This window comes from Amblyomma maculatum, chromosome 3 (assembly GCF_055883805.1).
Source record: "Amblyomma maculatum isolate TAMU_Amacu chromosome 3, ASM5588380v1, whole genome shotgun sequence".
Classification (NCBI taxonomy): Eukaryota; Metazoa; Arthropoda; class Arachnida; order Ixodida; family Ixodidae; genus Amblyomma; species Amblyomma maculatum.
In genome coordinates, this window is record NC_139346.1 from 45,781,854 (window position 1) to 45,798,780 (window position 16,927).

The 16,927-nt window shown below is 44.9% G+C and overlaps 1 protein-coding gene across 1 annotated transcript; it reads right to left on the bottom strand.

Annotated features, from left to right (window-relative positions):
* Positions 1 to 5,058: 5,058 nt before the first annotated feature.
* Positions 5,059 to 16,711, bottom strand: LOC146194680 (arylsulfatase B-like). The gene is made up of 6 exons (XM_084596618.1): positions 16,694 to 16,711; positions 16,220 to 16,379; positions 11,241 to 11,353; positions 9,271 to 9,381; positions 5,732 to 5,857; positions 5,059 to 5,235 (listed from the first exon to the last, which is right to left on the bottom strand). Exons 1-6 carry the CDS (start codon positions 16,709 to 16,711, stop codon positions 5,059 to 5,061), a joined length of 705 nt encoding a protein of 234 aa, XP_084452744.1.
* Between the last annotated feature and the right edge of the window lie 216 nt (positions 16,712 to 16,927).

The window sequence follows — 16,927 nt, forward strand, 5'->3', positions numbered from 1 at the left end:
CCATTCTCTCGTCCTTTTGTCGCCTTTCCGCCCGAGGGCCTTGACTAAAGCAATTCTCCAAACCGCTTTCAACTTCCCGTCTTGTAGCCTTTTCTCCCCGTAAAACAGTCATCGCGGAATGGCAGCGACCTTCACTGCCCTACCGGCTAGGCAGGCGATGCTCACAATGCCCCCCACTCTACTCCCCCTCACTCTTACCTTCCTTCCCGCCAACTTTCCTGGCCGGCAGCCTTCTGGGCTCACGTGGTCCTGCAGGACCTCTTTCATTTCTCTCACCCCCTTTCGAGCTTTATGCCTACTCTTTCGACAGATCTCAAGCAAAAAAAAAAGAGGAAGAGAAAACACAACCATCCTTCTGCCCCCTTCCAACCGTGCTTCAAAACTCGACACAAGCCGCTGATTCAGAGGCGTCTGGTCGGCCACACAATCCCCACCCGCTCGACCTCCCGCAGCTTTGGACAGCAGAACCGAAAAACCAAGCCTTGTTAAAGTTCCGATTCGTTTTAATGGCCATGCCTGAAAGAGGATATTTGTGAGTACCACCAGCATTTTAAATTGTTCGTAACTGAGCTCTGAGATTATTTCTTGCTTTGTCTCCTTGTAAGATCGCTACTTTTTCTTACCAGGTGTATAAAGCATCAGATCCCTGTGATGTACTTTTCGTGGCAGCATTCATTTTGGATTCTTGCAACTGAGGTCTGCAAATCTGCGTTAGCCGTATGGTAAGATACTTTTTTTTTGCATTATTTGGTGCAGTATGTTGTCAGCCTTGATCATCATGTCAATAACCGATATGCTTGCGAGAACGGAAAGTCATTTATTTCGACCGCACCACGCCAGTCAGTTCTGAACTGTATTTTCAGCGCACTATTTTGTATGCATAAATTCTGGTCATAATGACAAAATTTACGGCGCAGAGGTGGCCAATTTGTATTGCAAAAGAAAAATGTGGTCCTGTAAAACATGATGCGTGTTTTGTGTGATTTTCAGGTTACAATTTCATCGCGCGTTTGTTGTGTGTCTGAAGTGGTCAGTTTCTTTTACAAACTATAGACGAGTTGCAAAACCTACAAGTTAGCTTCCCTGTGAGGCAGGAATTCCTGCACAATGGCGGCTTAGACTTACTTTGGAATAATAGTTGGGAGCAGGGCTGGCACAGCGACTGGTGGCAGAGTAACTCCCTCACCCCTTGCCCATTCGTCACAGCATTCCGCACGTGGGTCGCCAATTCTAAAACTCCTTTCCTCACCCAGTGTGGCAGTGCTCTCCCTTCCTTTATGCCCGCGTCAAGAATGTTCGAAAACCTGTTCTCGCATAATGGCCTGTGCGACGGGGACTGCATCCGAAGCTGCGTGGACTGTAGTAGATGCACGCACTGGACCTAACTATTGCCGCGGAGTCAGGTTCTGCCGCAATTGTGCATGATTTTCTGCCTCACAGGGAAGCTGACTTGTAGGTTTTGCAACTCGTCTATATTCAAAACTCAGAGTTAAGTCTAGCTTTCTGGGACATGATTTTTAGTAGCGAGCGAATATTTAATATTGTAATTTGCCGTTATGAATGCACTATTGGAATGGTCTAAACGACGCGTAGCTTATTCACGTGTTTGATCTTTCTCGCGCTAATTCCGAGTAGTGGAAGTGTCATAAAATAGCCGGTTAAAATAGGTTATTTACAGTTGCTACCATAGTTCTTATACTTTACCACACGTACAAACTTGTTCCCACAACAAACGTGATGCTAAGTTACGGATTTCTTTATTTTTTCAGTTCGAGTGTATCATACAAAACTAAAAGCATCTGTGTCGTACGGTGTTTTGGCTGCAGCTTTGACAACTTTTAAAACGTTCTGTTTGCAGTAATGATGCGGTGCACACTAAATTTAGCAGCCGCGGTCGGAGTGCGACTGCCATTTTTTGTGTCTGTTTTTTCCTTTGCAGTTTCTTTTTAGTTCTTGCGGCAATCTATTCAAAGGAAAGCTATTGATTTGAAGCTTCCAGTTATGACGACGTCTTTCTTCTACAGGTGTTCGATCACAAAGGCACTACAAGTATAAGGGGCAAGCACTGACTACCGTTTAACGAACAGATAATGGCAAATATCATTTTGTTTTATGTTTCCAGCGTCAACAACACATCCACATGGGAAGCCATGCACTGCCAGATGTCGCAACCAATGTAACAAAGTTAATATGGCCGGCCTCACTGAGCATGCAGCTTATTTCAACCTGAGTAAATCAGACAAGAAAGTTGCCTGAGGGCCGACAGGTAGTGCTTTATTTTGCATTTTTACTCCACGGTCTAGAACCGCTTCCACTTTCCAAAAGTTTTCTGTCTTAATGGGATTTATGAATGTTGCTTTTATTTCCAGGTGCCATCTGCGAAAGGAAATACATTGCTATGTACGCTGCTCAAGTCCATATCATTAAAGGCTGCATGGAGCTGCTGCCCCTACAACCGACCACAAAAGAAGCTGCGATGAACGCAGCGCCTTCCTCCAACCTGGGACCTGAGAACACCTTGCCAAGGGACGCAAAGACAGGAGGAGCACTGAGGTCTAAGAGTTCTGCCTAAATGTTTCCATGCCCTGTAACACGTGCACACCTAATAAATCACCATGCAATGAACCTTTAAGCTGTATTATTTTCTCTGCATGGATATCCTCAGCATGCTTTATTTAAATAAAAAACTGCATGAAAAATATCTGCACTGCATAAGTAGGAGATGGCTTTGCAGGTGCCTATTAGTCACAGCACGAAAAAGCAACTAGCCGGATTGCCAATTGCTCTGGCTGGATGCCAATAAGCAAAACCACTGGGCAAGATTGGATTGTAAATATTGGGTAGCCGATAAATCTGGCTGGATGCCAGTTGTGAATATCCAGTGAATAAGCATGGATACAAGATACTGGATGGCCAGTGAGCTTGGCGGGATGGCCGTGATATAACAACCAGTGAGTGAGTTTGGGTGGAAGATATTGAGTAGCCATTGAGTGCCGTTGAATGCCAGTAAACAAGGTAGTATGCCAATACTGGTTTTGATAGGAGAGCCGATCAAATTGGTTGGCATATATCTTGGCTCTTTGTGCACCCCGATCAGTCGCCAATATTGACCAATATTGGGACCAATATATCCCAATATTGGACCATTGGCGGTCCATTGACGGCGTGCTGCTTGGGGTAGCCTTCTTTAAACGATGGATCTTCTAGATCCCTGAGATGAGTCTCGCACAGAGCGTACACACCTATTTTGTCGTCCTTCAACTGCTCTTCTATCTCTGGCCATTTCTCGCTCTTTCTACCTCCTTGCATGTTTATGTAGCTGATCCTAGTGTTAAATTTCTTTTTTGTATATTTCTTTCTGAACCTCCTCTTTTTCATTTTGTTGGGCTCACCCTTCGTTATTACGCTTTCGTCTGCTTTACTTCCAACTGCGCCTGCGCCCGCAGCCCTCGCGGACCCCCTTAAAAAGCTACAGCCCTGCCCACCAGGCGCCATCCAATCTCTGCTGCCACCCTTCTGTTAAAATGGAAGCCATGAGTGTTGGTGCCACATTACACCTGGCGGGCCGTGTACACCCTCCCATTTTTTTAACCTGAATACACGATCGTCGACCACCGAGTCGATAAACGCTGTACGACGGAACCCAGCGTCGAAAGGAGCGAGAATACGCGCGTGCGCGCAATGAGCACTCCGGTGAAGCTGTCCTCTGCCAGGCTGTTACGGGAAACGGATACAATCCCACCTGCTCTTTTGTGCGTTATCGCATTTCCTTCTGTTCTCTGCATGCAGCTGGGAAAAGGTTAGAAAAGGCGACGTGGCACCTCCTGCTTTTCTGTATGAGAAGAAGGTGTGAATTGATAAGCGAAGTATTCCCATAGCAGAAAGAGACAAAATGCTGATACGCAAGTAGCAAAATCAGCAGGCGCATATCGCGTTCCATGCAGCGTTCCATGCAATCAAGTTATAAATAAGCGATCAGGTGGTAACCTGACCGCTTATTTATAACTTGATTGATTTAAGCGTTCGGAAAAGAAAAAGGATGATGACGATAATGGTGCTCAAAAGAAGCAGGGGTGAGGTCCTGTTCCCAGAACAGCCTGGTAGAGGACAGCATCACCGGAGTGCTCATTGCACGCATGAGCGTATTCTCGCTCCTTTCGCCGCTGTGTTCCGTCATACGGCGCTTATCGACTCAACGGTCGACGCTCGTGTGTCCAGGTTTAAAAAGTGGGAGTTTGTAGAAGCATTTGACAATATTTCATGTTCTTGGGCGGCAGTCTTAAGCAATAAATTGTTGCAGTACAACACCGCATTAGGACGTTCAGGCTTTATAACATATTTTGGTTGGTTTATGGGGTTTAACTTCCCCCAGAACACTACAGAGACATATGCCCTTGGTGCAACGACCAGCCCACCGCCTACCACGTTACATGGGGGTGCACAGGCCACAAACCTCCACACATAAACATGCACCATTCGGAGGCGCAGTGGGAGGCCACTCTGCAATGCTATGATCTAGAGACCCAGCGTAGGCTGGTAACTCAGGCAAGAGCGGCAGCCCAGGCCACTGGGGTCTTGAAATGAAGACTCCACTCACTGCCCCCCCCCCTTTTTTTTCTTTTTTCCTTTCTTTTTCTTTTTCTTTTTGAAATAAAGTTTTCTCTCTTTCTCTCTCTTAACTTCCCTAAGCAACCTAGGCTATGAGAGACGGACGAGTGGAGGGTTCCAGAAATTTCGACCACCTGGTGTTCTTTAACATCCACTGACGTCGCACAGCACACGAGCACCTAGTGTTTTGCCTACAAAGCAGCCGCCCAAGCCGGGATTCGATTGCGCATCTTTGGACGCAGTAGTCGAGTACACTAACCACTGCGCCCTCCCAGCGGGAGTGTAATATATTTCAACCGGAGAGCTAAAGTAGCATTCGCCATACAAGTGCAACGTTCAAAATGCGGACCGACAGGGTGGTTATATATTATTTTCTCTGCCGTTAAAGCTTTTTTTTCCGACTGAGGCGAGACCCAGTTGTACAGATGTCGTAAATTACTGGACAAGAGATTAGGTTATGTGAAACAAATGCGTTCTGAAGTTACAAAAAGCACCCTTACCCGCAAATATAGTTCTGTTTTCCTCTTCGATGTACTGGAACTTGTCGGTGTTCTGCTTGGGTGCCTGAAGTGGTTCGGCACCAGGCGATCCGTGCACAGCCTGGTTGCTCACAATCAGAAGGAGCGGCTGTTTGAAAGAGAGCTCGCTTGAAACAATATTCGACAGCATCACACGCATTTGCAATAGCCCCGTCACAAAGTCCTGCTGTTTCACGTTCCACATATCCATGCATTCCAAATCGTGCAAAATGTTGTATCCCATTAGTTGGCGGTATTGTTCTGCTGCTGTTTCCTGTTCAAATGGCAAGCTGCAGAGCCTTTGTTGCGAAAATAAGTTTGTTTTTATTTTTTGTTATATCTTGACTGTACCGGGTTAAGTGGAGAAATATGGCAGAGGCCTTCGCCCTGCAGTGGGTATAATCAAGCTGATGATAATGATGACGGTTTGATGAGCGTTTCTTTTCATGAAACGAAGCTCAGTTTCCTCTGTAGCTTGAAACCATGTTTTTGAGGCATTTTTGCTGTATTTTGAACGGTGTATTTAACACTCCTACTTATAGTATTTTGAACACCAGCAGTAATGTGCAAATAAAGAAATAAATAATTCGTATTAACACGATTACCTTAGACTGGTCGCGGTGCCGAATAATATGCTGGGCTCTTTCAGTGAAAAGGTTTGTCGAGTACGCCCCATTTTGAGAACGGACGGGATCTCTGTTAGACCAAAAATCGAGGCATGTGCCATTTTTCTGTAACAAAAAAGAAAAGGCAAGCTCAACTGTTATTCATCCATAACGCAATGACAAATAAATCATTCGCGCTCCAAATGACTATTGTAATGTCGTACCGTAGGCAGCAGGGTTCATCTGCAACCGGAGACATGCGACAATAAATGTGCCAGTCACGTCCATGAAAGCAATGTTACATTAAAACATTGCAGTGTAGACGTAACACGCATGTCAGCACTATAAGAGAGGAAATATTTTGTTGACAGGCAATGAGTAATTTGTACTCACTGCTCTAATCCAAAAGAATCATATGGCGATATTTTCAAAGTAACGGAAACGACAGTGCTGGTGTTCCTGCTCTCAGGCACAAAGGGAAGTTGTTAACTGATACTTAAAAGGCTGATTACGTGAATGAATACTTTAATTCTGTTAGCACAGCATACCGACATACACCTGTGCCTGAACTATAGGAGCAGTTACCCCAAATGCGTGTCATTGCTATGAATGAAGCTGGAGGTAGGGCTCTCTTAAACGACCTTAAACCGCATTCTGCTCAAGGTCCACATTGCGTATCAAATCACGTCTTGAAGCGTTGCTACCAAAATATTGCACCTTTTTTTGTTGATTTATATAGGAAGTCATTAAATTTTCAGCACATACCTAATGACAGGAAATTGGCAAATGTAACTTCTATTCTCAAAGGTAGCTGTTGTGATTTGGTAATAAATTATGGACCAGTATAATTAACATCTTTTTGTTGTGCAACTTTGGAACAAGTTTATTCTAGACTTATTAAGTACTTTAATGAGCATGGTTTATTGAACTCGACCCAGCACGGATTTCGCTCATGATTAGCGTGTAGCACACAACTTGTTGAATTAGTCCATGACTTTGCATATGATTTTGCAAACGGTACACAGATAGATGCTGTTTTTATTGATTTCCGAAAAGCTTTGATGTAGTCCCCTATAACATACTTCTACACAAATTGTCATATGTTGGTCTTCCTGATTCATGTTATGACTGGTTGGACATTACTTACATGAAAGGCAGCAATAAGTGGCTCTAAATGGTATGACGTCAAGAACGGTTAAATTTGGTCAGATGTGCTACAGGGATCCAAACAGGGGTCGCTCGTATTCCTCGTTTACATATACGATATAACTGAAAGTCTTGCCTCGGATGTGAGACTTAACGCCGAAGATTACGTTGTATATCACTCTGTGTTATGTGCAGAAGATATGAACGCGTTCCAGTTTTATCTGAAAAAAATTATGTTCTTTGTGTGTTAAATGGAAAATGGACCTGAATATATCAAAATGCTATCATGTGCAGTTCACAAACAAAAAGAAAATTAACGTTCTCTAGCTCATATTTCTAAAATAATGCTCTAGTACAATATCCAGATGAATTCAAGTATCTAGGCATCAGATTATTGGCGACATTGGAGTGGACCAATTATATTCAAACTATATGTCCTAGCGTGTCCCCTTTCACACTTTTTTCAAACAAGTTTCAGATGTGCATCAAAAGCCCTGAAGGAAACATTGCATCTCTAAAATATCAGGCCGGTGTTAGAGTACGCGTACGTAGCTTGGGACCCTTTCTCAAAAACTGTTGAAGATACGTTAGAGCTTGTTCAAAAAAGGGCTGCAAGATTTTTCGCGGGTGTCTAGGATTTAAAATCCGAAGTTCTCAAATCAGGCAAAGTCTAGGTTGGAAAATGCTCTCCGCAGGCAAGAAACTTTCCGGTTAAATATTTTCAACAGTGTTAACAACTGTAACAAAGGAATCGGTAGGAACACACATTTAAAGCACCCTCATTATCAATTTAGGACAGAGACTGGACAAATAAAAAAAATCTGGCCATATCAAAGTCACATAAATGCCTTTACGTTTTCATTCTTTCCGCGCTAAATTTCAGATTAGAATGTATTCCCGAATGAGGTCGTATCTGCGCCCTATTTTTCGGCTGCCATCAAGAAAATTATTTCAACCTGTTTTAGCTTACAGGGAGTGTATTTCATGTGAAACTGAGTAACAATATTTTTTTGTGTGTCTTTTACACTTGACATTAGCTGTGTTTCCGTCCTGTTTGTTAAAATAACAGTTTGAATAATTTTTATTTTACTTTAGAACTTATTGCATTCTTTTGCTTCCATTTTTGTGTGTTTTTTGTGTTTACGTTTCCAATTAACCATCTACTATAATGCCTAATGAGCGCTGTAGGTAACTGGAAAAAAATAAATGAATTAATAAAGTAATAAATTGCTCCTACTCTCACGGCCTGCATGTCGTATCAGTTCTTCAAAAGACACTTTGAGAGTATGTGATTGTTTTCCGCCTATCTGCTATTGTTTCGAAAGCATATCTTGGCTAGTAAGAGGTCTGTGCAGTCTACATTCGAACTGCATGCGCTGCTTCGCTGCACTGTGTTGTAAATTATTTTCGTTTCCTATTATTCGGGGAGCGAAAAGGGCAGTTATTTCTGCCAACTTGATCATAACAACTGAAAAAGAAAACGGAGCTATAATGATTGTTTACCACAATATCTTTCATGCAGGTAATAGGCGTCATAATCATTAAATCGTGCCAGACGCTGTAGCGTTTCCCTCGGGCTTCCTGGGAGGCTACGACACTCAGGTGATGTACTGCCACAAGAATTTACGGGACAACGGCCTGCTGCAGGACATATAAAGAATTTTTTTGGGTTCAAAAATATATAATGCATCGCCTGATCCATGGCTGCGAACTCCCCAAAGCCCCTAATCCATCAAACCGTTTAATAAAAATGGTAGGTAGTATGTCTTAATTATTTTGTTTTGCAATTGTAACAGTTCTGACTGCTGTTTGCATATATTGAGGTTGAGAATACGCTCCTAAAACATTATTTGAATCTCGAATTGTATTTGTATAGGAGTATTTCAAAACGTTCGCTAGGACCCTCGACATAGCAGCTTAGTCTTGCCGATGATCGATTATGGCCAGAGGTTTGGCGTCTACCAAAACCGTCAAACTTAATTTCATGACAACAAGATGAGCTACGTAAAGGAAAGGGATAGGCGTATTTTTTCTGTCTTTAAAAGGAAGGAAAATGGAAGTGCGGGTCACGCGACAAGGGCTACCTTTTCTATTCTCAACAAAATCAAGAATAAGCATGGGGAAGGCATATAATGCGAAGTAGATGTAACCGATGGTCGCTGATGGTAAGTGGTTGGATTTCAAGGGAAGCAAGCGTAGAAGTGGGTGGGAGAAATTCAGGTGTGCGGACGAAATTTGGGAGTTCCCGAGGTCAAATGGATGCAGCAGCTACTGTCCTAAATATGGGTGAGGCATTTGGTGTCCAGTGGGCATAGACGGCTCGTTATGATGGATATATAAAAACCTCATGCAAATAATAAATTACAGCTAAGGGAAACTCCGTAATTACGTACATAAGGAATGCTGTGAGTGTAGTAGTCTTCATCGCCATTGTAGTATCCGTAAAAACTGTCGAAGCCGCGAAAAGTTGGAGTGTAGTCTTCCATGTAATATCCGAGGTGCCACTGCAATTACGTCAGCAGAGAGAAAAACAAAAATCAATCAGGCTATGTAATGAATATTATGATATATTTCGGAACTCTAAACAGTCGGCGCTTTCTACTACCACGGAAAACTACCCAAACATTTCGAAATATACAAAACTTAACGCTGATTTTTACCTTCACGATCATTTTCCACTTCGCTCCCAAAGAAATTGCAATGCGTTTAAGAAACGCTTGAGCCTCGCTGTTAGGCAGCCGCAAAAATGCCGAGAAGCCACACAATACGAGTTATAAGCACCGAGTAAGAACGTAGTTTATGTCGCCACAATGATGCATAGAGAAGAGCAGGCACGAATTTTCAGCGTGTCTACGGAAATCAGGAAATAACTAACTTATCACATCTGTGCTTTACTGGTGGCCCATCGCTTTGTACTCCAATTTGAACCATACGGCATGTTGAAGGTTTTGCATATCGTTTGAGGACAAGGACTCATCACGCCACACATAAGAATGGGACAATCGTTCGGTATCAAGTACAGTACTGTCAGTGCCGCTAGTAATGCTTTAGCATTTTAACGCACGATATCGAAATATATGATGGCCGAGATGAGTATTTATGTCAAATGACAATTGGGTGAATGAACAATTTATTTCTGTTAAGTTCGGGTTTCATGCATCGCACATAATTACAGAATATGGTAATTCCTACCATGCGCCATCCGGCATAGATATAAAGCCACGCTTTAACCGAGCTGTACAATCGTGTCCGCACCGCCTAGGAGTAGTGCTATTGACTCGGGACCCATGGGTTCCCGAGAATGCGATCCCTCTCTAAAATGCTCCCCAAGCAGGTATCTCCTGCTCACCATTTCTCTTCCTATACAACGGACAGACACACAGACTGCCAGAATAATGACTGGCTAAGTATAGTGCACTCCAAAGTATTCGTCGTTGGCGTCGCCTTGGGAAGCCTTCCCTGTTCGGGTACTTTCTCGGGCCACCATTTCCGACAAATAGGCAACTAATCTACTTCAACCAACGTCCACTCTCCAAAGGTTTAGGCTCATTTCTATCCAAATTCTATCAAAAAATCCAGCCGGACGTCTCCCGAAGCCTCCCTATACTACAAACCTATAATGGAAGCGAATTCAAAGATGGGTACTGTAACAGCTGGAGCTCTGCTTGTTGACGCAACACACACTTCGCTTCGCACCGTGGCTGAGACGTTCTTTATTCAGCGCTTCGAAAATCATGTTTGCGACCGAACGTCCTCGTAGAATAATATCAACAAAGTACTAGTTAGCAGTGCCAGAGCAAACTATAGTGCTTCAGCCTCGTCAAGCAGAGGCACATCTTCAGAGATGAAGAGAGAACACAACTAATAATTTAAGCGTTCCTAAATATAAACATATTTTGCTTCTTTTTTGTTCGGTAAAATCTAAATCACAACTTCCGGTAATGCATACACAAAGCGAGAGCATTGGCAGCAGTTTTTATGGCCATTTGGTCTGAATTTGGTATAAAGCCTTGTCCAGCCGTGGATGTGTGAACGCGTGGCAAATTCTTAAATGTTGAGCTCCTAGCGGTGATTTAGTAATTACCTTTTCTTCCTTCTGAGTGACCCGAACGTGAGTGATACGAATAAAGTAGCTTTTTATTAATACACGTAGACGACAATGCAGGGTAGAGCACTTCAATATAGAGGCGAACAGTGATGATTCTAGTGCAACTAGCAGCAGTAAATGCTGCTTCATCGGTTCTATTTCGCACAGTTCGTACCTTTTCCTTGCGCTTTAAAAAGGCGTTCTCCAGCAACGTGAAAAAATGCTTCGTATCTCGGGTACGCAAAGCTCCCTGAGCTAACGCAACGTGATACTTACCTTTCCAACCAGGTGAGCTTCATACCCTCGTTCCTTCAGGTATTGGGGGAGAATACGAACGTCCAAGGGCAATCCCCAAGGCCCCTCGATTCCAGGCAGAATGCATTGCATACCTGCGTGGCGTAGGAATATGTAGAAAGTGAGGCAGGTTATAGCCGTTTCGCTGGTAAACAATAATTTGAGACCCTCGATCGAAGAGGATGAAGTTACATATGGGCGCCGAAGCGAGCCGTTAAAACGTCCCAGGCGCATTTCGATTACTAGAGCTTAACCGTTCTGCACAGGCAAAGCAGACATCCGGAAGCTTTCGGTTTAGGGTAAAAATGCTGCATTTAACTCGGCGAAGCCCAACCTTAAATCTTGTGCGGTACCTAGGCCTCTTATAGCCCAGAAAAAAAGTTCAGGGTCTCTTCTATGCTTCTTAAGAGGAGAATGGCGAAAGACTACCCGCCGTATTCACAAACACGCCTTCACTCGAACTTCTACTCCAAGCGGCCCTCGAGGCCTGTTTTTCGTTTCACCAAGCAATCTCCACTCGAATCGCTCCTCCAGTGGCGGAGAAAACTTGAGTTTTCTCGAGAATCTTGAGTCTGCGACGACGCTACCTTGGCCGCTCCTCCACCGCCACTCCGCTTGTAAACATGGCCGACATCGCATCGCTCGCTCGCTGTGTGGAATTCGTTCTGCCGGTATACCAAACTTTTCACGAAAGAAGATACGACAAGGATGCACCGAACCTTTCTCTAAAGCATCAGCTGAGGGTGTCAGTGACCCGGGACTTCTGGCACGCTATCGTTTTACGAATGTGGTCATGGCTAGCCCCAGGCCGTCCCTGCCGCTCACGCCGAACATATATAACCGTGATCAGCCACCGACGTCTGTGTTTGATCGTCGAATCGTCGCATTGCGCGTGTGTGGCGCGGGCACATTTCAATAAGTCGTCACTGGATAAATGGATAACCTTTTCGGAGCCCACCGAGTGCAAGAGTTGAGGCGCGATTCGGCCAAATGGTGAGCTCGCCCGCGGCCGGAGTCGAGCTGCAGCGGCGCACTTTCCGTGGCTCGTTCCGCGCGCTTCCACAAACGGCGCCGAACTTGAGGGGGAAAAGCGTGTTGTATCCAGTAAGCTGGCGAGCACCGGAGGCGCGGTGGGACTGTGCGGACATAAATGGCTTGCCGTCGCCCGAGGGTAAGTAGTACGTCTTCTGACGCGCGGCGCTGTCGAGGGAGCGCGTTGGTATGCTCCTCCTACGGAGGGATATTCGCGGCCGACGAACAGCATGGCTTTTCAAGCACGTTTTCAATTAGGGCTCCCTACTTGTTTGGAAACCGCACGCGGCATTTTCTTCTGGAGGGTCGAATTCAGCGTGCATGAGCTGCAATGCGCTGCGAAGCAGCACGAATGTTTAGCTCGCCTCCGAGCAGGCCGGAGCCATGCTTGTAGGAGCAGTAGGAGTTCACGGCTTGTACATTTTTTTCCTGCAATGTATTTTGACGCCCGGCAATAAAAAAAGCATGGTAAAAAAAAAGTCGGTCAAGCCTGTCAATAAAAAAAACGTCTGTCAAAGCCTGGCAATAAAAAAAGGCAAAGCGGCTAAGGCCGAGCGTAGATCTCACACCAAAAAATAAACCGAAGTATTCACACCATTTCTCGAAGCTGGCGTCACCAGCAGCGACTGTTGCCAAATGTGAAAATAATTTCAGCCATTTTTCACAGCCGCCCTTTTCATCCAGCCCACAAAACAATTACACTATGCTGTTAACGCCGAGGTCGGTTGCGAAAGTTGTTTAGACAACTTGACATGAAAAAGTGAGCATGTTACACAGTTCAGCACGCAGTTTTCGGGCCGAAAGTTCATCTTAATCTCGTCCCCATATGCCACTTGCGCGGCTCCGAGTGGAGGAGGCATTTTTGAGGAGAACTTGTCGGAGGAAACGCCGAGGGGTGTTCATGAATCCGAATCGGCCCTGGAGTGAAGTAGCGGCTGCATTCTCCGCTCCAAGGAGTGGAGGTGGAGCTTCGAGTCGAGGCCGTACCCTTCCTATCCTATAATTTGCTCCTATTGTTAGCCTCTTGTCGGCATTCGTTGCAGTGCTACACATAATTAGAATTGGTTTACTTTTTCCGGCAAGTGTGAGTTTGGACGGTACACCATGGCTCCTGTCGCATGGTGTTCCTTGGCGCGCGTTCAAGTGTGGCATTTCAGATGGCAGGGACGCATCCCGCCTCGGCCAGTTGAACGCCGCAAAAACGGGGCACACTTTATCCACGACAACATGAACCATTAAAGGTTTTCGCCTTAAAATACCAGCGGAGCGGATTCATCTGAAGCAAGTACGGATCTAGTAATCGAGCGCCGCTACCGATCACCCCAAGTGATGATTATGATGATGATGATGTCCTCAGTCATAATGGCACATACCCACGGCGGGGGGCGGGATTGACTAGGGTGCATTGCATATACCCACATGTTTTGCTACAACACTCTTGCACTGTACAGTCGCCCTGATTTTTAACAATATAGCGCGAGCGTCGACCAAACTGCTGCTCAGCGCCTTACAACGGCGATAAGCGTGCAACAAGGCGAGAGTTCGCGCACGCGCACGAAGAGAGAGCGTTTCTGCTACGCTGTTCGGATCATAAAGACACACGCCCTGCCACAATATCTGTTTGCGACGTTCCACATTCTTGTGCATGCACGAACTCTCGCCGTGTTGCACGCTTATCGCCGTTGTAAGGTGCTGACCAGCAGTTTAGTCGATGCTCGCGCTATATTGTTAAAAATCAGGGCGGCTGTAGTACTTTGCATGCCATCCTCGTCAACTTTCTTTGACACCCAATAGATCCATACAACGTGACTATTGCTTTGTCCTCATGAGGTGCGTAAACTCTGATTTGAGCAATGTAAATTCAAAAATGTAGCTAGTTTAAAATCGAGTTGGCCCACTGCTGAAATCTGAGCAAACAGATTCCAGAGCGGTAACATCGGTACAGTTGTTGAACACAGATTAGGAGAGGTCGCCGTGTAATGATTGCACGGTTAGTGCTTAAGCTTATTAAATAAAAATTGCGAACCAACGGTACCCTTCTTCGCTTTGCATGGCATCCGGTTCAGGAATTGTGCGTGGGTAAATTAAAGTGCTTTAAAGAATGAAGAGTGTTTAGTTTAGTCAGTATGCACTCTTTTTAGGGGATTTTACTCCAGTTCCTATTTTTTTTTCGCTCAGACTAGTGGAAAATTCTTACCTGCCCTGTGGTGAATTTATTATCTTACATCATCATTCACAGCATTGAAAGTGGTCAGAAATTTCCACGGCCGTCGCCATTAACGCGACCACCAAGTTCCGCATAATAAACGAAGCGAATTATGCATTGCTCATAGCTAAAAGAAAGTTGAAAATGGCCACTGTTTCTGTCCTCTGGTTCGAACAGCCTTTTCCAGCTGTTTCGTACTGTTGCAAGCAAACCGGTAGTGCACACTAGAATTCCTTCTTTCAAGTTTGGAGCCTAACATTCGCGAAACCTGCGTTCCCCGTGTCGGTGTCCTATAAGACTATAGTCTGCACTTTAACCTTTCAGTCCCAGTATTATCTTCAAGGAAATTAATAATTTATTCAGGCCACAGCTAGATATTTGGATTTTTCATGGGGTTTAACGCCCCAAAACTACTCAGGCTATGAGGGACGCCGTAGAGGATGACTCCGAGAATTTCGACCACGTGGAGTTCATTAACGTGTAATGAAATCGCACAGGACACGGACGCCTTCAAAACTTGGCCACCGCGGAATAGTTACCAAATTTGCTTAGTCCTGCAAGATTTAAACTCTATTCGCCTCTATTTATCAAAGAGTATGACAAAAAGCCTGCTTAGCTCAAGGCGTTGGAACGAGATATCGGCTGTGGAAGCGTTATTTCGATCAAAAAAAGTAGTATTAAACATGCTGACTATAGCTCAGAGGAATCCGCTTTTGGCTACGTCGTATCAGCTGCATCAGCAGTTGTGCGTCCTAAAACTCCAAGTTGCATACAAAAACGAAGCAGAATAGATTAATACGCGATACATATTCGACGTCTTCAATTTTGCATGTTAACTCCTACGCTGCTATCACTTTCTCTGCCTTAACTTCTATCATTTTGTTAGCACGGAAGTTGTTTTAGGAATTCCGCGAATGGGCAAAACGTATTGTGCACCAGCGGCATGATTGGTACACGCGCTTCGGTTTCGGGTGTTACCTGTGCGTATTGGATAGAGACCAGTGATGAGAGCTGCCCTGGAAGGCGCACAAGAGCACGTAATGAAATGCCGTGAATGGGTAAAATGTGTTGTGCACCAGCGGCATGATTGTTACAAGCGTTTCGGTTTCGGGTGCAACGTGTGTTACCTGTGCGTATTGGAGAGAGACCAGTCATGAGAGCTGCCCTGGAAGGCGCACAAGAGGACGTAATGAAATGCCGTGAATGGGTAAAATGTATTGTGCACCAGCGGCATGATTTTTTCACGCGCTTCGGTTTCGGTTGCAAGGTGTGTTACCTGTTCGTATTGGATAGAGACCAGTCACGAGAGCTGCCCTGGAAGGCGCACAAGAGGACCTAATGAAATGCCGTGAATGGGTAAAATGTATTGTGCACCAGCGGCATGATTCTTACACGCGCTTCGGTTTCGGGTGCAACGTGTGTTACCTGTGCGTATTGGATAGAGACCAGTCATGAGAGCTGCCCTGGAAGGCGCACAAGAGGACGTAATGAAATGCCGTGAATGGGTAAAATATATTGTGCACCAGCGGCATGATTGTTACACGCGCTTGGTTTACGGGTGCAACGTGTGTTACCTGTGCGTATTGGATAGAGACCAGTCATGAGAGCTGCCCTGGAAGGCGCACAAGATGACGTAATGAAATGCCGTAAATGGGTAAAATGTATTGTGCACCAGCGGCATGATTGTTACACGCGCTTCGGTTTCGGGTGCAACGTGTGTTACCTGTGCTTATTGGATAGAGACCAGTCATGAGAGCTGCCCTGGAAGGCGCACAAGATGTCTGCACGTAATGGCTGTTAAGGATGATGCCATCTGCAGCCAAGGCATCCAAATTTGGGGTGGGTATCTGGGAGGACCCATGAAAACTGACGTCGTCCCATCCCTACAGGTAGAAACAACGATTAGGAATGCATTATTCAGAACGCTTTCAAATCACACAAATTCTGGCTAGAAATTGATGTCCAACTTTATCGATGAATTACCGACCAATTATAAACATGCAGCTACTTCAACCGTAGGCGGAGTTTCTACTATCTAGAAAGGGGTAGAGATGACCAACTTTCATAGTTCACACTCTCATAAAACCCCGTTTATTTCTTAAATGTATTTGTGTGCGTATGCGTGCGTGCGTGCGCGCGCGCATGTGTGTGTGTGTGTACATGGTTCATTTAACTACCTTCCATTCCCAAGACGTACATGACGAACTTTCTCCATTCTTATGATCCAAAATTTCATCACGCCCAGTAAAAAAAAAACACAGAAACTGCATAACAAAGTCCGCTGTTGTAATAGAAAGCATTACGTTAGGACAGGTCTACTGAATATTTTGTCGCATTTCTGAAACGGCTCTGTAGCTTTTTTTTCGAATCGTAGAGGTGAAACATCTCACTTCTGAATCTAATTTCGAAATTTCATTTAATTTCATTGATT